The sequence below is a fragment of the Rosa rugosa genome, chromosome 3, assembly GCF_958449725.1.
Source record: "Rosa rugosa chromosome 3, drRosRugo1.1, whole genome shotgun sequence".
Lineage (NCBI taxonomy): Eukaryota > Viridiplantae > Streptophyta > Magnoliopsida > Rosales > Rosaceae > Rosa > Rosa rugosa.
This window is the reverse complement of record NC_084822.1, coordinates 42,028,783-42,047,596: the sequence shown is the minus strand read 5'-3', so window position 1 is coordinate 42,047,596 and position 18,814 is coordinate 42,028,783. Positions and strand designations below refer to the sequence as shown.

Sequence of the window (18,814 nt, the reverse complement as noted above, 5' to 3'; positions counted from 1 at the left end):
GAGTGCTTCAAAAATAGACACGCGGCCAAGAGGAAGCTTGCAAAAATTGATATTCCATTGAATTTACCCCCAAATTCTGATTGATGGTGACGCATTGAAAATAATTTCCTAATCCCGTAAATATTGGTCACCTTGAAATTGCTTGCTAATTGAGAGATTCGGAATGATCTAAACTGATGTCATGGCCAATTACTTCTCTCATTCTGTTCTTTTAATAATTCGTATATTCCTCTATACTTTGGTGAAAATGAATAGGGCGGTTCCATGTATAGATTAGTGTTGCATATTCCAATTGTCATATTAAACCACGGATTTACCTTCTAATTCTGATTTCAACATATGTACAGATACTTTGTATATATAAACATATATATGCCAATCCGAAATTGGTAACGCATCGGTTTGGAGGTTCAAAAATGTTAAAATGAACGTATACATGGAAGAGATGATGGTAAGAACACCCATGAGGGTGGCTTTGGCAAATTGGCAGGGGGCTTGTGTTGGCGGATTTTATGAGCGGTTCTTGTTGATCTACATGCAGCGGAGAACATGTGGAAGAGTCGGCTGAGAGGCTTGCTTGTCAGTCGTTTTGCAGCACTTCAGCTTTTCCGGCCACTTTAATTCGAAACATACTGTACGTTACTGCAACCAAGTCACTCTCTCTGCACATATACATGACAACATTATTCCAGCTCTCTTAAGCTCCCATGTCCAGTCTCATCTTTCTTCAATATCTATGTCGTGTGTCAAATAATGTTTTCCATAAACTCAGACGAAGGATTTTTTTTTTTTTTTCTTTTCGAAGATTAGCTTGGCCATACAAACGTTTTGACATAGTCCAAGACATGTCACACCTCTTTATCACACCTCTTTAATATATACTAGATGGCCCCACACACTATGTGTGTGAAAATTGAAATTTTTTTGTTAATAGAGAGTGGGAAGTTATTTACAGGAGTGAGTAGTTTTTCATGGAATGATAGAAGTGGGTAGTTTGATTATCTGTTTCTCATTTTCACATTTTTTTATATTTTCTGTTTATTTTGTAATTTGACTATATCACCCCTATCTGTTTTATGAGTTGTATAGTTTTTTAATATTTCAGGGTCATTTTGATACATTTTTTCTGTTTTGGCTAACAAAACTTCTTCTCTTAATAATAGTATAGATATATATATATACAGATCCTATCCAGAGCGGAGCTCCGCTTTGAAAATTAACGTGTGAAGTTCGAGTTTTGGGTCACTTTTCGGTCGCATATCCACATATCGACCGTTCAGTTTTTAGGTACTAGTGTATAGATCGTCTCTGCAAATTTTCAGCCAAAATGATGATCGTTAAGGCATTGATAATTGCCTTAAAGCTAGTACGGTTCAGGTTGACAGATTCAGTCCATCCATTGGTTTAAACGAGTTAGATACCTTAACGATCATCAATTTGGCTGAAAATTTGCAGAGATGATCCATACACTAGTACCTAAAAACTGAACGGTCGAGATGTGGATATGCGACCAAAAAGTGGCCCAAAACTCAAACTTCACACGTTAATTTCAAAGCGGAGCTCCGCTCTGGATTGGATATATATATATATACGTGTAAACCTCTGGCACGATTACACTTTATTAGAAATAAAATTCAGGTAACCACCACAGGTGGTCGAGTTGGTAAGAGCCTCCAGGTGTGGAACCCCCACACCCGGGTTCGAATCCCGCCGACGCTTATTGGAGTTAAATCCCAATATATTCTTGGTGGTCAGGGGGGGAGAAAGCGTTCTGACAAAATCTCCCGAGCAAAAAAATTCAGGCTAGATCTACTATCCGAATGAATGATTGCCACAAGCATTTAAACTTGTTTTATTTTTCTCATTAATTCATAGCAATAAAAAATATACTAAAGCCCCGACAGTGGTGTATGATAAAGTTAAAACTCTGTTTTCTACTACGTCAGAAAAGTACCCCCATTCTATTTAATCTTAGAGAATATTTTGACTGTCTTTAATTCCAAGTTTCTAACATCATCAAATCATTAGGGGAAAAAGATAATAATAAATGGATCTTCAAATCACCAACCGCAGCAAGTAACCTGCTGTGTGGACCTGTGGTCCAAAACAATTCAACTTGGTTTTCTCAGGCTTTTCTAACCAGAAGAGAACAAATAATGACAAAGAAGGAAAATGATAGAGTGGTCTCCAAGATTACCACTAAATCCCTCCATAAGAACTTCCCCTATGTCATCAATTCTGGCCAATAGGCCCAAATCCAAACATAAACTTGTTCAAGTGAGGATTAAAGAAAGCTAGCCGCAAGAAATTCATGATTCGATCTGCTCGTGACTGCAATTTTTATTTAATTTACATGATTTCATTACACCCCCAGACAAATAATCTCAATTAATGACGTCCATTCTCACTCAATTTGATTTGTCCATATATACTAAGATTATATTAAAAGATGAAGAAGATTAGGTGTTGTTTGGTATATATCTAATCTCTATATAGTTTTCTGTCTTTTGGTTTCGAGACAAACGATTTAACTTGATCCATCATTTTTAGAAATACCAGAAAAAATAGCAAGACCCAAAGATAGAGACTTATCAATAGGTACTGTTGCTCCGATCGATCTCCAACCAAAGGTAGGGACTTCTAATTTTTTGATTTTAATCGGCCCATTCGTTCATAGAGCAACTTAATCAATCGCAAAGCCACCTTCGACTTAAGTTGCACATTACGATCCAAAGCCATCTCAAGAACACACTGATTAAGGGGCACGTTTACTTACTTGGAATGAGAGAGAATGATTTAAAACTATTAATCCTACGTTTACTAACACATAAAGGAATCAGAATGATTCCGGATAAAAGTATTCATGCGTTTACTAACACATGAAGGAATCGGAATTGGTGTAGGTCCCACCTCCTTATAAGGAATCGATTCCTGAATACTCAGGAATTTGATTATGAAGGGGGGAGATGAGTTTAGGAATCAACTCCTCTGGAATCAATACCGAATCCTTTATTCTCCCATTCCAGTTGTCTCCGATTTATGATTATTTTCCATTCCAAGTAAGTAAACGTGTCATGAATTAATTGATGCTTCATAGCTAGAGTTTTGTCTTTTTTCCTTGGTGCAAATAGTTTGTATCTTCCTAGACATGTCTATTTCACTAAGCCTCTGGCCGAAACAGTGATTGTGGGAGTTCTGGCCTAATTAAGCTTAGGGTCGCTGATCAAAAGTCATAATCGATGGCCAACATATGAATAATTCTGTACTAAATTTTATAGGTTAACCAAAAGATGGTTATTAGTTAAGGAGGCAATAAGTTGCCAGTGCAAATTGGGAGAAGAATTTTGATGAGGTGATTCTTGTTCTATGTAGAAAGAGTTGATGGAGAGTCAAATGACTACTAAGATGATCTTACTAGAGAGATCACTCTTGTTTAGGGTTTTAGCTTCCAGTGTCTTGTGCTACGTCACAAATGCTTAATCATTGAAGCAAAACAGTAACCCATGGGTTTAGGATTAGATAAGATGATTATCTATTCTTTATGTTATGTGTCCAAATCAGAATAGAAAGATTCGGTTTAACGGTTTAACTAACAGCACGAGAATATGCTCTCCAGATTCGCAAGAATCTACGTACTAAATAAAATCCATGCCAACTAGGTTTTTTTTTTGGATAGGTTTTCTTTTCCCATTAAGCATAAATGATTTATGGCTAGGACCATGTACGTACCAATAAATTGAATACGTACGTACAAAGAAAACACATCTAACAATTCCAAATTCACAATCACTTGACGGATCCAGTTTCCTGAAAGAAGGAGTCATCGCTGTTTCAGTCAGTTACACTGCTGTTTTCACCAGCATTTCGAATCTTTTGATGACATCCAAAAGAGAAACCATCTATGTCTGTATATATCTATACCTGCAAGTGTCATAAATTATTCATGGGAGGTGGTTTTGTTAATATCCACACACGCAGACACATTCAGATCCACACACTGGACTCGACCTTCACCACGCGATGATTGTCTCTCAGTAACTGAGATACAGAAATGTATAGGTCGAAGTTTGTTGAACACGTAGACGTACACACACACACACACACACACGTATTCAGAGCTGTAAAACTTAATGAAAAATTACTGCATGGGATATAATTAGCATTATTGGTGGTAGGATGTGCAGAATAAAAGCTCCTACGTACAGTAGTGTTTTAGACAATTAACCTCAGAGAGATGGGAACATGATGCGCCCGAACCAATTAAGCTGCAGCAGCTTTGATCAATTAGTACTGAAATTGGTAAGTCGTAAGTGCATGACAACCCGGCCAAGTCGATCAGAAGAACTGAACTAAGCACGAGTTCAATCGCATCGTTGCTGTAAACTACAGCAATACATAATTAATATGATAATAGATCATGAATTATACAAAGACCTAGCTAGCAAATTAAGAAGTGTCTATTCAACCCCGTCCATTCAGCTGGCAAAGACTTGTTTGTCCACATTCCAGTCAGGCAGTCATGTATTGATATATGCAGCGTAGCAAGTGAACGGTCACTGCTAGAAAAACCATGATTGGGTTCAGATATATGATCAGTCTCTTTTGTAGAATTACGTGACTGATTTAAGTCTTATTGTTCAGCGACTGTTTTCATTCCAGTACTCTTAATCATTGGGGGTGCTATTATTGTTCACAAGATACTGAGCAAAAATCAGTCCCCAACTTTTTTCCAACGATACACACAAGTGCAGCATACGCAATTCCCATCATTTGTACTCAATACTTGCACACCATTCAGGCATTCAGTCCCACACACATTAATTGATAGAACTTATTTTCGTGAAAATGAGGTTTGTTGAACTCATATAAGACAATTGGAAGACGCTCTAACCGCCACAAATCAATCGTCGGTGGGAGAAAACCCACTTTCCTACTCTAGAGCAATAGTATTTCTAGCTTCGTTTTTGCAAGTATTCACACTTTCCGAATTAAAACTTTGAGGCTACTAACGATGCTTTTTAGGCAAAATGGGTCCAAGGGCAGCGAGTTACCTTTGTTTCGTCTTATTCTTTGAAGTCGTATATAATGTGAGCCGAAAGGACGGCGGGGTCCGAAGTTTATGTACTCGTTTTTGGCTACTTCTGATTCAGCAACCCAAGAAACTTCTCTTATAGCCATCACTAAGCACTCATGCAGAGAATCCAACATGTTGTTAGGTCATCTCCGAGCAATCACCAAACCTATTTCCTTGCCACAATGGCATTGCTTAGTCTCATCTAAGACATTACAAATTGATCCAACGTACTGTCAAAATTCTCTTCTTGTTCGCTGATTATTTAAATGATTTAATATTTTTGAGCTTTTAATATTCCAACATAAAACATAAATTAATCTGGTGCTTCATGGAAGACATTTTCCTTAGCATCCATGCAAGAAATGTAAAGAAACTAAGAAACTGTAATACTTTGCGGAACAAAGCTATGAATCCAAAGCAAATTGTAAGTGATAAGTCGTTTATACCTACCATCTAGAAGAGAAGCTCTGCAGTTGTTATACATCCCATCATCAATGGTGAGCTAAATCAATCTTTTGATACTCGTACAACTATGCCTGTTGGTATTTGGACAGTTTTGAGATGACCTGAGCCTATCAGATCACGAAGATGAAATCTCATATCAAGTGACGAGAATCTAAGACGCTTCTTCTCTAGGGGTGCCAACATCATTTCTTTGTATCTCCTGCGGTTTAAAAGGGAAAGAACTTCCTTTCTTCCCTGACCAGAGTAAATAACGAGTCAAAATTTCCACAATTAATTTTCAAAATTCCAAAGTTTGTAGACTCCATAGATAACAAAAAAGCCAGCAGAACTAAATTCTTAAAGTGCAGATGGTTATATTCGATCAAGTTGAATTTCAACCAAGAGATAGTGGTTAGTGAGTACCAAATTGAAATCCAAGGTAAACTTCCAGTCAGATGAATCATGAAAGCCTCTAAGGTATGGAATGAAAAATGTGTATGTGAATTCAACTATCTAAGAGATAGTGGCAAGTTGAGTATATATACCTGAGAGAGGCCTTTGAGTACTGAACCGATATTTGGAATTGCAAACCAGTAAATGTTTGGGTCAATAAGTTGCCGAGTCTATAAGTAATCATGTGACAGTTAGAAAGCTGAAGGCCATCAAAATTGTTTGAAACAAATCCAACAAACAACACTTAAGCAATCCCTAAACAAAAAGAAGAGATCAACATGAATAAAATCATGGTAGTGTCGGCTATGAAAAAATCTTCCAAACCAGTTCATTATTTGTGTTTCTTTCCAACAATGTAAACAAAACAGCTTGACAGAGGATAAATTCAACAACTTAACGTAATATATCGATGTGCAAGTTTACTTACAAGAAGGCCAGAATTCATTAAAAGTGAGATGTGCTCATCTTTAACCTTTCCTCCAAGTGATAATAATGTACACTGCAGTAAAGCAATTTTCAATTGGATTGTATCATATAATTGTATCAACAGTATGACTAATTCGACCATTATTTCATTAACTCATTAAATTGGTTTAAGAAATGCTTCTTAAAGAGTAGATGACAGATTAAGTAATCTCCATGGTCATAATATTCACAGACAGTCCCAGAGTTTCAGAAAGATACCACTAATAGGATATGGCACTCGTTGCCAAGCTTAACGTAGTGACTAATCAATCTACATTTGCATATGTTTAACTCCTACACCAAAACCTTATTCCAGAAAACTTTATCCCAGCTCTGACGATTAGTAATTCTTTTTCCCCAAGTCCGAATCCCTCCCCTAAGAATTAAAAAAAGAAATAGAAAATGACGAGGGGTGGGGGCAACTATTTCAGTTCTGCCAATTGGTTTGGAAATCCACAACATGAACAAACAATTAAAGTAAAAAGTCAATATTCAGACAAAAAGCAGTGCAAAACTATACACTAAATCCATCATTTCCACACAAATTGTCCACATAGCTGCCTATAATGAAGAGAACGCATGCAACACTACAGAAGAACATTCATGCACTGATTTATATGCAGACAAACACAAAGCAATTAACCAAATTACAGGTGCAAATAATAATATAACAATTTATTACCGCAATAACATAAGCACAAAATAGGTAGACTTGACTAATATAGCACCTTTTGATAGATATTGAATATACTAGACAGAACCGAGAGTAAAATAAATTTCTAAGAGAACTTATATTCTAATCACTCACAAGTTCTTGGTGTTCAATACTAGGTTCAAGCTTGAAATCAATAACGTGTGATCTGAACCAGTTAAAAACTTCAAGAACATCTCTTCCCTTTTCTCCTTCCAATCTTTTCACAACTCGGTCTACCTATACATAAACATAGACAATGAATTAGTTTATCCAGCACTGCCAAGTCCTTGCAAAGATCATTGCTAAGGCTAGAAGCCTAAAACAGTTGATGAAACACATACCTATATAACCTTCAAATGATATTCACTTTTACTCTTTTGCAGAAGATAAAAATGCAGATGAAGAAAGGTATACCAAAAGAATATATGATACAATGAAATTATAATTCTAAATAAACATACGGACCTGGCATAGGTAGTCATCCAAAAACATTATGGCATGATCATCTTGCCCCGTATTTAATTTAAAAATGCGCAACACTTTCTCCCTTCTTAGAGTCTGCAAGGAGAATTCAAAAGTAGCCTACATCAATAACAAAAGACCCCTGATGACCGAAGTGGCCTTAGATAGGTAGCCAACAACGAACATGCTAACTTAGATAGATAAGGATCGTCATTCCCTTAATCATGAAGAAACCCTACCATCACCAGAGTGTAAAGACAAACAATTTATCACGTAATTTCTTAAAAATATAGTTCTTTTCATGTATCCTCTATTCTTTGATTCAGTAACTGAGGCCAAAAATTCAAATATGAAGCAATTTCTAAAGATTTCAGACAATGCCAAAAGATCGGCAAATAGTAACCTCTGATGATCATGAAAAGATTAGAAGCATTCCTGATTATCAGTTGGCCTCAATCATTCTAATCATGATGCTACCAATCGATATCAGTTGTCATTTTTTTGTCCTAACAAGTACCACAAAAACAGCACTCTGGTCAAAAGCCGATTATAAATGGCGGTCAGTAACACATTTCTGTTAAACTTCTTCAAAATTACATACCTCCAGGTCCCGGTCCACTTGTGTCCTGTCCTCTACACTGCTATACAACTGTGACCGCAAAATGAAAGGCTGAATTGGCTGCAAATTTCACCAGAAATGTCACAAATCAACGCAACTGACTACCCACTACTTTGAACAAGTATCGAATTCTTCGAAACAATAAAGGCTGAAAACAATGCACAACTACTCAACGAGCTGATTGAGCTCAAGTAAAGTAACATACGGCTAAAAACACATACAAAAGATCAAAACCTTTATTCATCAAAAAAAAAAAAAAAAAAAAAATCTAACCTTGTCAATTTGCGGAAACTGTTCTCGCATTATGCGAAGAGCCACCAATGTATCACTAAACGTAAGATTTTCCTCTGCATTCACCAAAATTTATATGATTTCTGATTGAAATTTACTTGACCAACAAAAAGAAATTGAATTTCTCAAAAAAAGAAAGAAAGAAAGAAATTGAATTCAAGCTTGAAGATACCTAACGATAGAATATGATCGATATCGGCGGTTTCGGGTTCGGCGTCGGATTCTCGCGCGCGCTTTTTACCTTTCAAAGATTCTGAAATATTTCCGGCCATCTTTTGTGGGCACGATTGAAATTCGAATTGGGAATTTAGGGCAAAACAGAGAAAGCCCTTTTCTTTTCTGGCTGTCCGATGTTTGCAGCTTGATGGGGCTCTATGTCGGCCGGGGTAAAGTCGTAAATTTACAGTCTTGGACCGTTTTTCACCGGGCGGCAAAAATAACTGTCAGTTATGGCCGAAAACGACAGTTCGTTTGAATGGACCACTTGTTCATCACTCCATCAGATTCAATCGACCCAAAAAAGAAACAGGGTGTTTAGCCTGGAAAGGAAAAGGAACCGTCCCTTTGCATTCGTGACTATGAGGTGAGAGCCTAATCGGGCGGTACAGCTGTACAGGCTTCTCCCTATCGTCCCTCCATAGGATAGGTTGCATTGATAATCGATTTAAAGAGTTATAAGGTACGTAACATTATATTAATGTTAAGCAGTTGAGTGTATCTTATTTTTTTTCATTTTATCTTAAACAATGTGACATTGCTGTATCTATCAGAACTATGAACGCGTGATATTTTCGAATCATACAATATAATTACACAAAAAATGAATCTATCAACAGTAAAACTATTGAAAATACATGTAACTTTTCAATCTATTAGTAACGATATTTAGAGAGTATTGTTTCCACTTAATATTACAGAAATTTTGCCTAAAAAAATAATAATCTCTATGTCAAAGTGTAGAACAACCAACCAACGCCTAAATTATCAAAGAAAAGTACATAATGGGATTGACGAGGGAGACCATAAGACCAGTTAGAGACTTCAAATAAATATATCATTGGTAATTGGTTAATGTTAGTTAAAAACCAACTTCTTGTACCAAATCAATATTAAGTTGAACTCTTGATTCAACTCAATGGTTGGTTAAATTCCACTTCCAGTTAATGGATTCAAGGACCTACCCACTTCATCACAAACAAAATCAACCCTAACATCAATAACCCATTAACATTTGTTCATCACCCATCAACTCTAACCGCGTAAATTAAATTACCTTTGAGCAAAATCGAAACGACAACCTGTACCTGTCGTGTTTAACACCGCCACCGGGGTCCCTCCCTCCCTCCTCCCTCTTCTCTCTTTCACACACAGAAGAGTGTTGGATCTCATCCCCTCACTCTCTTTGTGTATATATATTTATATTCTACTACAAAATAGATCTCACATTAACATTCCCTCTTCCTCTCTTTGTTTCCCTATTATGCTCAAGGACCCATCTCTCTCTCTCTGCTCCAAATCACAAAGGTACGTCCTCCATTGAAATCCCATCATTTTTATTTTTTTTTATCGTACAATGCACATCTGCAACCATTAAAGATCTGAACTTTAGTCCCCAAAATTCCATCTTTGATAACCCAATGCTGGAATTGACGTGCGGGACTTAATGTTACCGACGCTTTTTCAAGATTTCACGAGCTGGGTCTAATCAATCTTTGTCAGTTCTTGCTTGTTGCAAGTTGAAGGTGTCACATTTATTGTAGCTGGCAACTGTCGGTGTTGAGATGTTGTTGCGTTTTTTACTTTTTTGTTTCCGATTTTAGCCTCTTTCCGTTTTCACTCTCACTTTCATAGCCTTTGGTTTGTGTGGCATTGGTTATATACCGTTCATATCTCGGACATTTATTCTAATGCATACAAATCAGGTAGGGGTACCAGATTTGTTCTTGTTTTGATGAACTGGGTTGGGTTTGGTTTCGGTTCTGGTGCTCTGCGATTTAGATTTAGTTGTCGGTGTACTTGATTTACTTCTGTTGTCTGGTGTCGGTTTGTGAATGTATGGCAGTATCCTCATTTTCTTGATTGCTTTTTCGTATTGATGAACTTGAGATGGTCCCTTAGTTTCGAAACTAATACTGTTGTATGATTCGATTCGTTTGTTGCGATTAAACTAGAATTGAGTTGAAGTCCTGATTTGGAATAAATGGTATGCTTTAATTTATGAGGTTTGGATCATGGATCGATTTCTGTCTGTACCTACAATTACATGTATAATCTTAGGGTGCCTCTAGTTAATGAGTCCGAACTGACTGGTTTGATCTTGTTCTGTTGATTGAAGCATTTCTGAAGCGAAGCATCGATTGATCTTCTATTTGGAGTGAAATTGGAGCTGGCATCTGGTTGCTTGATTCTGGACTCTGTATGTTGAAGTCAAAGTAGAAGGTTTTTGTCTTGTTGGTAGCAGCCATGTCGCGGGGACGAGCTGATGGGGGCTCAAAGAAACGTTTGGTCACCTCAGTTCTAATTTTGGTGATTATTTGTGGTGGGTTGTACATGTATACTAAAAGAAATGGTTCCACCGCTTTGGAGTATAGCAGTAAAATAAGAAAATTCGGTTCTACGTACTTGGGTGGGGATGAAGAGGTTGACGAGACACCTCCCAAACTTGGTGAAGATGAAGATGATGGTGTTATACTGAAGAGCATACCAGTGAGTCATCCTGTCTAACTTCTTCTATTTCTTCTCTCTTTATACTAACCAATGAGTTATCCGAGTTCTCTTGTATAGTACTAATTCCATTTTTTCTCGTGGCTGTTATGTAGGTTTGTGATGATAGACATTCAGAATTAATTCCTTGCTTAGACAGAAACCTTATTTACCAGACAAGGTTGAAGTTGGATCTGTCTTTGATGGAACATTATGAGAGACACTGCCCTGCGCCTGAAAGGCGATTTAACTGTTTAATTCCTCCCCCACCTGGATACAAGGTGAGATACTTGCATTTTTTATATAAATGAAATTGAGGAAATGTTGCACTGTGAGTCATTTGAATTGAGAATTGAGTTTGTTTGCTGTTTTCAACGATATAGATCCCCATCAAGTGGCCTAAAAGCAGAGATGAGGTATGGAAAGCAAATATACCTCATACTCACCTTGCAAAAGAGAAGTCTGACCAAAAGTGGATGGTTGTCAAAGGTGAAAAGATTGGATTTCCTGGAGGAGGTACTCACTTTCATTATGGAGCTGATAAGTACATCGCAGCAATGGCTAATGTAAGTCAAGTGGCTTTCCAAAGTGGGGGCAAAAGTAACCAGTCAGTAGTCTAACATATAAGTTTGTGGTTTTTCTTTTTTGCTATTATGACAAAAGTGACAATCTATTCTTGGTTTGGATCGGCAGATGCTCAACTTTCCTAAGAATAATTTAAACAATGAGGGAAATCTTCGGACAGTCCTTGATGTTGGCTGTGGTGTTGCTAGTTTTGGAGGTTACCTGCTGTCTTCAGATATCCTTACAATGTCCTTGGCACCTAATGATGTCCATCAAAATCAGATCCAGTTTGCTTTAGAAAGAGGAATTCCTGCATATCTTGGTGTTCTAGGGACAAAGAGACTCCCTTACCCAAGTCGATCTTTTGAACTGGCACATTGTTCTCGCTGTAGGATTGACTGGCTTCAAAGGGATGGGATACTTCTCCTTGAGCTAGATAGGGTACTCAGACCAGGAGGCTATTTTGCCTACTCATCTCCCGAAGCCTATGCACAGGATGAGGAGGATCTGAGAATATGGAAGGAGATGAGTGCCCTTGTGGAACGGATGTGTTGGAAAATAGCTGCTAAAAAGAACCAAACTGTTATTTGGGAAAAGCCCATGACTAATGATTGTTACATGGCAAGAGAGCCTGGAACTCGACCTCCGCTTTGTAAATCGGATGCTGATCCAGATGCCACCTGGGATGTGAAAATGGAGGCTTGCATCACTCCATACACTGAACGTGAGTATCAATTTCCTCTGTTTCTTTTTATTTATCACCATTTCTGTGTTTTGCCTTCCCCAGGTCACTGTAAATAGCATGCCAGAACTTATTTAACACAATAACATGTCATTGGAGTTAATTCAACTTGTGAGTTACTAATCTAGGAAATAGACCAATTGGAATAGATGGATGCATAGTGCTTTGCAATAATCCCTTGTATTTTAATATCGAGGTTTCAGTATAAAAACCCACACCTCGTAAAGCAGTTTTAAACAAATACAAAAACAAAAACCAAAAAGTCGGTTTTAGCCAATCTTTGGTTTGAAAGCATAGTTGCCCCAGCTTCTCTCTATCCAATACTCATTTTTCTGAAAAGTTCTTAGACTCTTGTCTTCTGGCATATAATGTCAAACAATACTGTACCATTGAAGAGATTATCATGTTGCATGCACGGAGAAATCAATTGTGTGTGTGTGTTGGCTCTTTTTTTATTTATTTATTTATTTATTATTATTATTATTATTATTTTTAATGTACCTTGATGTGCTGCACTGTCTGCAATGTGTCAAGTAGCGTTGAAAGTTGAAATTTCACTAATATATTTCTGCTGTGTTACTCTGTTCAGAAATTCAGAGAGCAAGGGGAAGTGGTTTGGCTCCTTGGCCTGCTCGATTGACAACACCTCCTCCCCGTCTTACTGACTTTGGCTATTCTGCTGATGTATTTGAAAAGGACATGGTAATCTTCACAAGCTTCTTCTTTTCTTTCATTGCATAACTGATGTCTGCTCTGCCAGTATCTGCATATGCAAAGATACAGATGTACAAAGGCCAGTATCTGCATATGCAAAGATACAGATGTACAAAGGCTTGGTTTATGACAGGATTAATGTGGTGCAGGAAGTATGGCAGCAAAGAGTTGACAATTACTGGAATCTTTTGAGCCCAAAGATTAGTCCTGACACAGTGAGAAATGTGATGGACATGAAGGCACACATGGGTTCATTTGCAGCTTCTTTAAGGAACAAACCTGTTTGGGTTATGAATGTGGTGCCAGAAGACGGACCTAACACACTGAAAATAATATATGATAGAGGCCTAATAGGCTCAATACACAGCTGGTACGTTTCACAATTTTGATTAGAACTAATTACTGACTGGGATTGGTGAAAGCTAAAATATTTCTTCTGGTACTTGCTCCCAGGTGTTTAAATATGCATTGGACAGCATATGAACTTACTTAGATTCTGGTGAAAACATATTGGATGCATCATTATGTTAATGTCAAAGAAATTTGAACCTATGTAATTCTGTTGCAATTGCTTCTGGATGTTACATTCTTCTCTGCTCTCAAATAATATCTGAAATTTTTTCAGGCTCACTCAAATACTGGAACAATAGATTCTTTAGTTGACCGCTAAATTACTTTTGATATTATAGAATGCATAATGTACAGAATGAGACCATCTATCATCACTACTGAAGCATGTCAACATCTGATATTGATAATCTGCATTTGGTGCAACCCTTACAGGTGTGAAGCCTACTCAACCTACCCGAGAACTTATGATCTACTTCATGCTTGGACTGTCTTCTCTGATGTTGAAAGGAAAGGATGTAGTGCCGTTGACTTGATGGTTGAGATGGATCGCATCCTCCGGCCCAAAGGTTTCATCATTGTCCGTGATAAGCCGAAGGTAGTGGAGTACATTAAAAAATACATGAAGGCATTACACTGGGAAGCAGTGGCTAGTGCTGATGCAGACCAAGATGAGGATGATGCAGTGTTGATTATCCAGAAAAAGATTTGGCGTACAAGCGAGAGCGTTAGGGAGTTAGAATAGCATAATATGTTCCTGGCATTCCACAGAAGGTGGTTTAATTTATAATTTTGTTGCATTTGCTCTTGTTTAGTCTTTTTTTTTTTCCTTTTCAATTTTCTCTATTCCTTTACTTGACAGACTGTTTTCCATTAAATTTATAATTCATTTGGAAATTGTAAGATAGTTGTTTCCTGCCAATAATTGGAGAAGAGTACGCTGTCCCTGTGCTAAACATGCTAACAAAACTGACTTCCAAACAATTGAGGGCCACAGAAGACCAATAGACACAAATGAAACTAAACAAACAGAAAGATGAAACTAAACAAACAGAAAGATAGGCACTTGGAAATGCGTGGCGGAGAGGCCAATGAAGGAGTCGAAAAACTAAACGGTCTGTCTTTCTTTTCGTATTTGATATGTGTAACATATGTCTTTGTTTTTAAGCCCTTGGCTGTGGTGCACAAGGGAAGTCTTTGTTTGGGAATTTAGAAGCACATTACTGATACAACTCAGAGGTAACTATGATCGGATTTAGTTACTACCTTTGTTTACCCTACCAAGTCTGGGATAAATTCTATTTCTAACAATAGTCTCTTTATCGAGCAGGTCAACCTCCGCATCATATTGATTGACAACTTCCAGATTGCGGAGTATTGGTTGTGTCAGCTACGAAACCACATTCCTTTGCTTCAGCAATTCTGTAAGTTCCACACTTTTGGTCACTAACTGATTGGATGAACTGTTGCTATTTTAGGTCGAACTAAAAATGTAGAATAAATAACCACTAAGATGGATATTCCGGTTATTAACACTTAACTCACTGTCGTTAACTTTATCGTTAAAATTTCAGAATATTGTAAATTTTTTTGAAACTTTAGTGAGCTACATGTGTCAAAATTCAATTAACATGTGTGAATTTTGACCTGACAATGACAAAATTACTGAAATTCAAAGTTTTGGAGAATTTACTCATTTTGTTCTTTGCACTTTGATCGGTAGTTAAGAATCTATTAAAACTCACATTCATCTTTCTGAAGTAAAACTTTCAACAATGTTCCTTAGAAAAGTTTGCAATGAGGCCGCCACGTTCATTTCCAATCTTCAACTCCTTTGATCCCTTTCAACAATGTTATTCCCCAATCAAGAGGTAAAAAACTATACAATAAACTTCTTTTGAACCATAAGCTAATTGCTCATCGAATATTATGAAGAGAATATGAAAGTTAGACTTGGCATATTTGAATATCCCCAATTGCAAGAACAATTACTTACCAGATATTAGAAGATAATATGTTACTCAACAGATATTAATGAAACATCTATAATTAGACATGTTGCAGTCTGTAATGTTCTTATTACTCATTTTATCCTTACCGTCTGTAGCAATAATATATGAAGAACAATTGTAATAAAAAAACAAAGCAAAATGAAAAGATGGAGAAACTAAAGAATAGACAGGTATACTAATCAGCTACATACACAATTGCCAACTCTAGATGTTGTCTAGTGCAAGGCTCGTCAATGATTGGAACTGAAAGAATTTGGAGGGGATGGTATCTCTAGATTCCATTCCAGCATTAGTACCACCTTCTTCATCGAAGGGCGCAATGATGGCTCCTCCTGGATGCAGCAAAGACCAAGCTTAACCATCTCCCGTAGTTTACTCATGTCAATGTCATCATCATCCTTCACTAGCTTATCCAGTTCATTGGCCTCCAAACAATGGTACATCCAATTTTCAATAGTTAATTGATCCTCAGGTATGTCCATAGTCGAACCTCTTTGACAGCATATGATCTCCAACAATACAATCCCGAAGCTGTACACGTCTGCTTTCACTGTTATCGACATGTTCCTGTGCCACTCAGGTGCAACATAACCCCTGGTTCCTCTGAAGCCAGTATATGTCCTGGATTGGTCAGCTTTCAACAGCTTGGCTAATCTGAAATCAGCAAGCTTTGCACATTTCTGCTCAGTCATCAGTATATTTTCTGGTTTGATGTCACAGTGAATGATTTGTGTATCACACTCTTCATGTAGATATAGTATACCTTGAGCTACATTGAGGGCTGTGCTGACTCTTTCCTCCCAAGCTGGCCTTCCACTATAAGATTTGAAAAAGAAATCCGCAAGTGAGCCGTTGGTCATGTACTCATAAACCAGAAGCCTATTTGTTCCATCATGACAGTAGCCAAGCAATTTCACTAGATTCTTGTGATGAGTTCTCCCAATTGCATTCATCTCATTACAAAACTCTCGCTCTCCTTCATCCACCACTGTCTCTAGTTGCTTGATTGCCACTTCTCTCCCACCAATCACCCCTTTAAAAACTGTCCCAAAAGCTCCTTTTCCCACTTGATTGGTGAAGCCTTTGGTTGCCTTTTCAAGTTCACAATATGTATATGACCGCAGCGTAACACCTTCAATTAACCCTTCACCAGCTGAATTAGTAACCTTTCGGTAATCCCAAACACGATATCTATATATAACAACACCAGTAATTGCCATAAAAACGAGTGAAAAAGTTAAAGTTGCAGTGCTGCTGATAAATATGATTGTGTTAATATTTTTTCTTCCCTTGCTCACCATTTTTGTACCTGAACTCTCATCAGTAGTACCCTTTTTGACAAAGGTTGTCACCACATCGCTTTGGGGAGTTCTTCCAAATCGTAGAGGGAGCTTTTGTTTTCTACACTGCTGGTCCATAAATATCGCAGCTTCACAGTTACAATCCATCAAACAGTCCTCTTTACAAGCAGTCTTATCCAATGATAGAATAGAGTATGGAGTGTTTTCCCAATCTATGTTATCCACATCAACAATAGAATATGAAGTTTCATTCTCACCTTTGCAACCAACTGTACTCAAGTTCCTCTTGCAGCCTAAATATCTTTGGCCTTCGTCAATGAAAAAGAAACCAGGGAGACATACACAGGAAGGTTCCGGATCCACAAGAACACAATAAGAATTTAGGCCACAAAGGCCAATAGGAGCACACTTACTATCAGTTGGTGACCAATCAATTGACCAGGAATCATTCTTAACCAAACTGTAGGAGTACAACCGGAGTATTCCATCAGCATCAATCGTCAGACGATAGCTACGATACATAGAAAGGTCTTTCTGAAGAGAAAACAAACTTTTTATCTTGAAACCGGTGGAATCAAGAAGATAGAGCCCCTCATTTTGATCAAGATTGAGGGACACATTGTTCCCAGCTGTGAATGTCCCAGTGTTCCAATAAGAATATTGATTAGAACTCAATGTAAATGGACCAATTGGATACTGAACCAGGTTGCCATCTCTCTGCATGATCACTTGAAACCTTCCACTTGCATGATTCGTGTTCAAGAAGGAGGAGGTGAGCTTTGTTCCAGCCAACAGACGCTGCCTGGATACAATGGTATCTGTTGGAACATCAAAAGTCTGCCAAATGATGTTTGAATCAGAATTGTAGAGGACAAAGTTACCTGAATCAAGCATGGAGGCCCTGACAGCAGGCTGCGAAGAATTTGAAATTGGTATAAGGAAGGCATTCTTGTTTGTTGAAATGAGCTCCACTCCTTTGTCACTCACAGTCAATTGAACATCATTAGCAAGTGGCTCTTGTTTAACAGCATCACGATTTGTTGTCCAGATGATTGTTTTCGGATTGGTTTTCTCGAACCAGATACCTACAGCTAGGTCATTTCCTTGCCTGTAGAAGCCAAAGGCAAACTGACTTGAATTCGATAACCAATATGAGTTGTTATTGGGATATAGAGAAGCACCTAGGCTGATATTCCCTTGTTGAGCACTGCAACTTGAAGAAGAAGAAGTAAAAGAAAAATTGCAGCCATGTTTGAGTTTTTCATGCTTTAGAGACCCTAGCTCATTATACAAAATAGCTTTGGATCCTTCAAGAAATGGTACCTGTATGGCTGTATCAAGATTTTCAAGTGCCTTACTCAGACACTATAAATTGACGACCAAATTTGGAAGTACTAGATACTCATTTCCAATAGTTTTTCGACTCCTTCATTGGCCTCTCCGCCACGCATTTCCAAAACAAAAAACAAGTCTTCTAGTTACAATGACTGTGTACAAGGGAACACCATTACATTGGAAACTTATTAAGGTATTCTGTGTAACAAAGTAATCGGAGTTAACTAGCAACATATATCGACGTAATACATTACAAATGACTCACCCGGACTCCGGGCAACGACAGAAGAGAGCCATGAATGAATAACCTAAAGCAAGCCCTAGACTACTCAAAACATAATGTAACCATAGGATTAAGCTCCAATGATTCAAGTAACCTTGACACTACTAGGGAGGATCCGAACGCAGCCAAGACCCTTCCCCAATATTATTCTTAAAGTAGAGGCTCAAAGAAAAAAGAAAAAAATGCTAGCTTAAATCTAAAAAAACCTAGATTAAAAACCCTAAAGAAAAACAGAGCCCAACAAATCAGACCCTGCCCTAGCCCAGCAACAGAGACCCAAGATGAGGCCCAACACATCAGCCGCAAACCA

General features: G+C 37.7%; 3 protein-coding genes across 10 annotated transcripts; 1 reads left to right on the top strand and 2 right to left on the bottom strand.

Annotated features, from left to right (window-relative positions):
• Positions 1-4,933: 4,933 nt before the first annotated feature.
• Positions 4,934-8,874, bottom strand: LOC133741256 (uncharacterized). Of its 4 annotated transcripts, XR_009861753.1 has the most exons (9): positions 8,675-8,868; positions 8,485-8,558; positions 8,194-8,271; positions 7,596-7,688; positions 7,245-7,367; positions 6,399-6,470; positions 6,064-6,141; positions 5,525-5,773; positions 4,934-5,276 (listed from the first exon to the last, which is right to left on the bottom strand). XR_009861753.1 is itself a non-coding variant. In XM_062169189.1 (8 exons), the coding sequence occupies exons 1-8, from the start codon at positions 8,772-8,774 to the stop codon at positions 5,582-5,584; spliced, it is 810 nt and encodes a 269-aa protein (XP_062025173.1). In that variant the 5' UTR covers positions 8,775-8,868; the 3' UTR covers positions 5,440-5,581. The 4 variants fall into 4 exon arrangements, 3 of the variants coding, with proteins under 3 accessions (XP_062025173.1, XP_062025174.1, XP_062025175.1); XM_062169189.1 differs by lacking the exon at positions 4,934-5,276 and having other exon boundaries at positions 5,440-5,773; XM_062169190.1 differs by lacking the exons at positions 4,934-5,276; positions 6,399-6,470 and having other exon boundaries at positions 5,440-5,773; positions 8,675-8,874.
• Positions 8,875-9,865: 991 nt separating this feature from the next.
• LOC133736269 (probable methyltransferase PMT3) lies at positions 9,866-14,480 on the top strand. 4 transcript variants are annotated; one of them, XM_062163707.1, is made up of 8 exons: positions 9,866-10,026; positions 10,838-11,208; positions 11,322-11,486; positions 11,589-11,771; positions 11,899-12,493; positions 13,101-13,213; positions 13,375-13,595; positions 14,009-14,480. In XM_062163707.1, exons 2-8 carry the CDS (start codon positions 10,966-10,968, stop codon positions 14,316-14,318), a joined length of 1,830 nt encoding a protein of 609 aa, XP_062019691.1. In that variant the 5' UTR covers positions 9,866-10,026; positions 10,838-10,965; the 3' UTR covers positions 14,319-14,480. The 4 variants fall into 4 exon arrangements, with proteins under 4 accessions (XP_062019691.1, XP_062019692.1, XP_062019694.1 ...); XM_062163708.1 differs by lacking the exon at positions 9,866-10,026 and adding an exon at positions 10,273-10,424; XM_062163710.1 differs by lacking the exon at positions 9,866-10,026 and adding an exon at positions 10,418-10,555.
• A 146-nt stretch (positions 14,481-14,626) lies between these two features.
• Positions 14,627-18,386, bottom strand: LOC133736268 (G-type lectin S-receptor-like serine/threonine-protein kinase LECRK3). 2 transcript variants are annotated; one of them, XM_062163705.1, is made up of 2 exons: positions 17,768-18,386; positions 14,627-17,704 (listed from the first exon to the last, which is right to left on the bottom strand). In XM_062163705.1, the coding sequence occupies exons 1-2, from the start codon at positions 17,778-17,780 to the stop codon at positions 15,816-15,818; spliced, it is 1,902 nt and encodes a 633-aa protein (XP_062019689.1). In that variant the 5' UTR covers positions 17,781-18,386; the 3' UTR covers positions 14,627-15,815. The 2 variants fall into 2 exon arrangements, with proteins under 2 accessions (XP_062019689.1, XP_062019690.1); XM_062163706.1 differs by having other exon boundaries at positions 14,627-17,688; positions 17,768-18,384.
• Between the last annotated feature and the right edge of the window lie 428 nt (positions 18,387-18,814).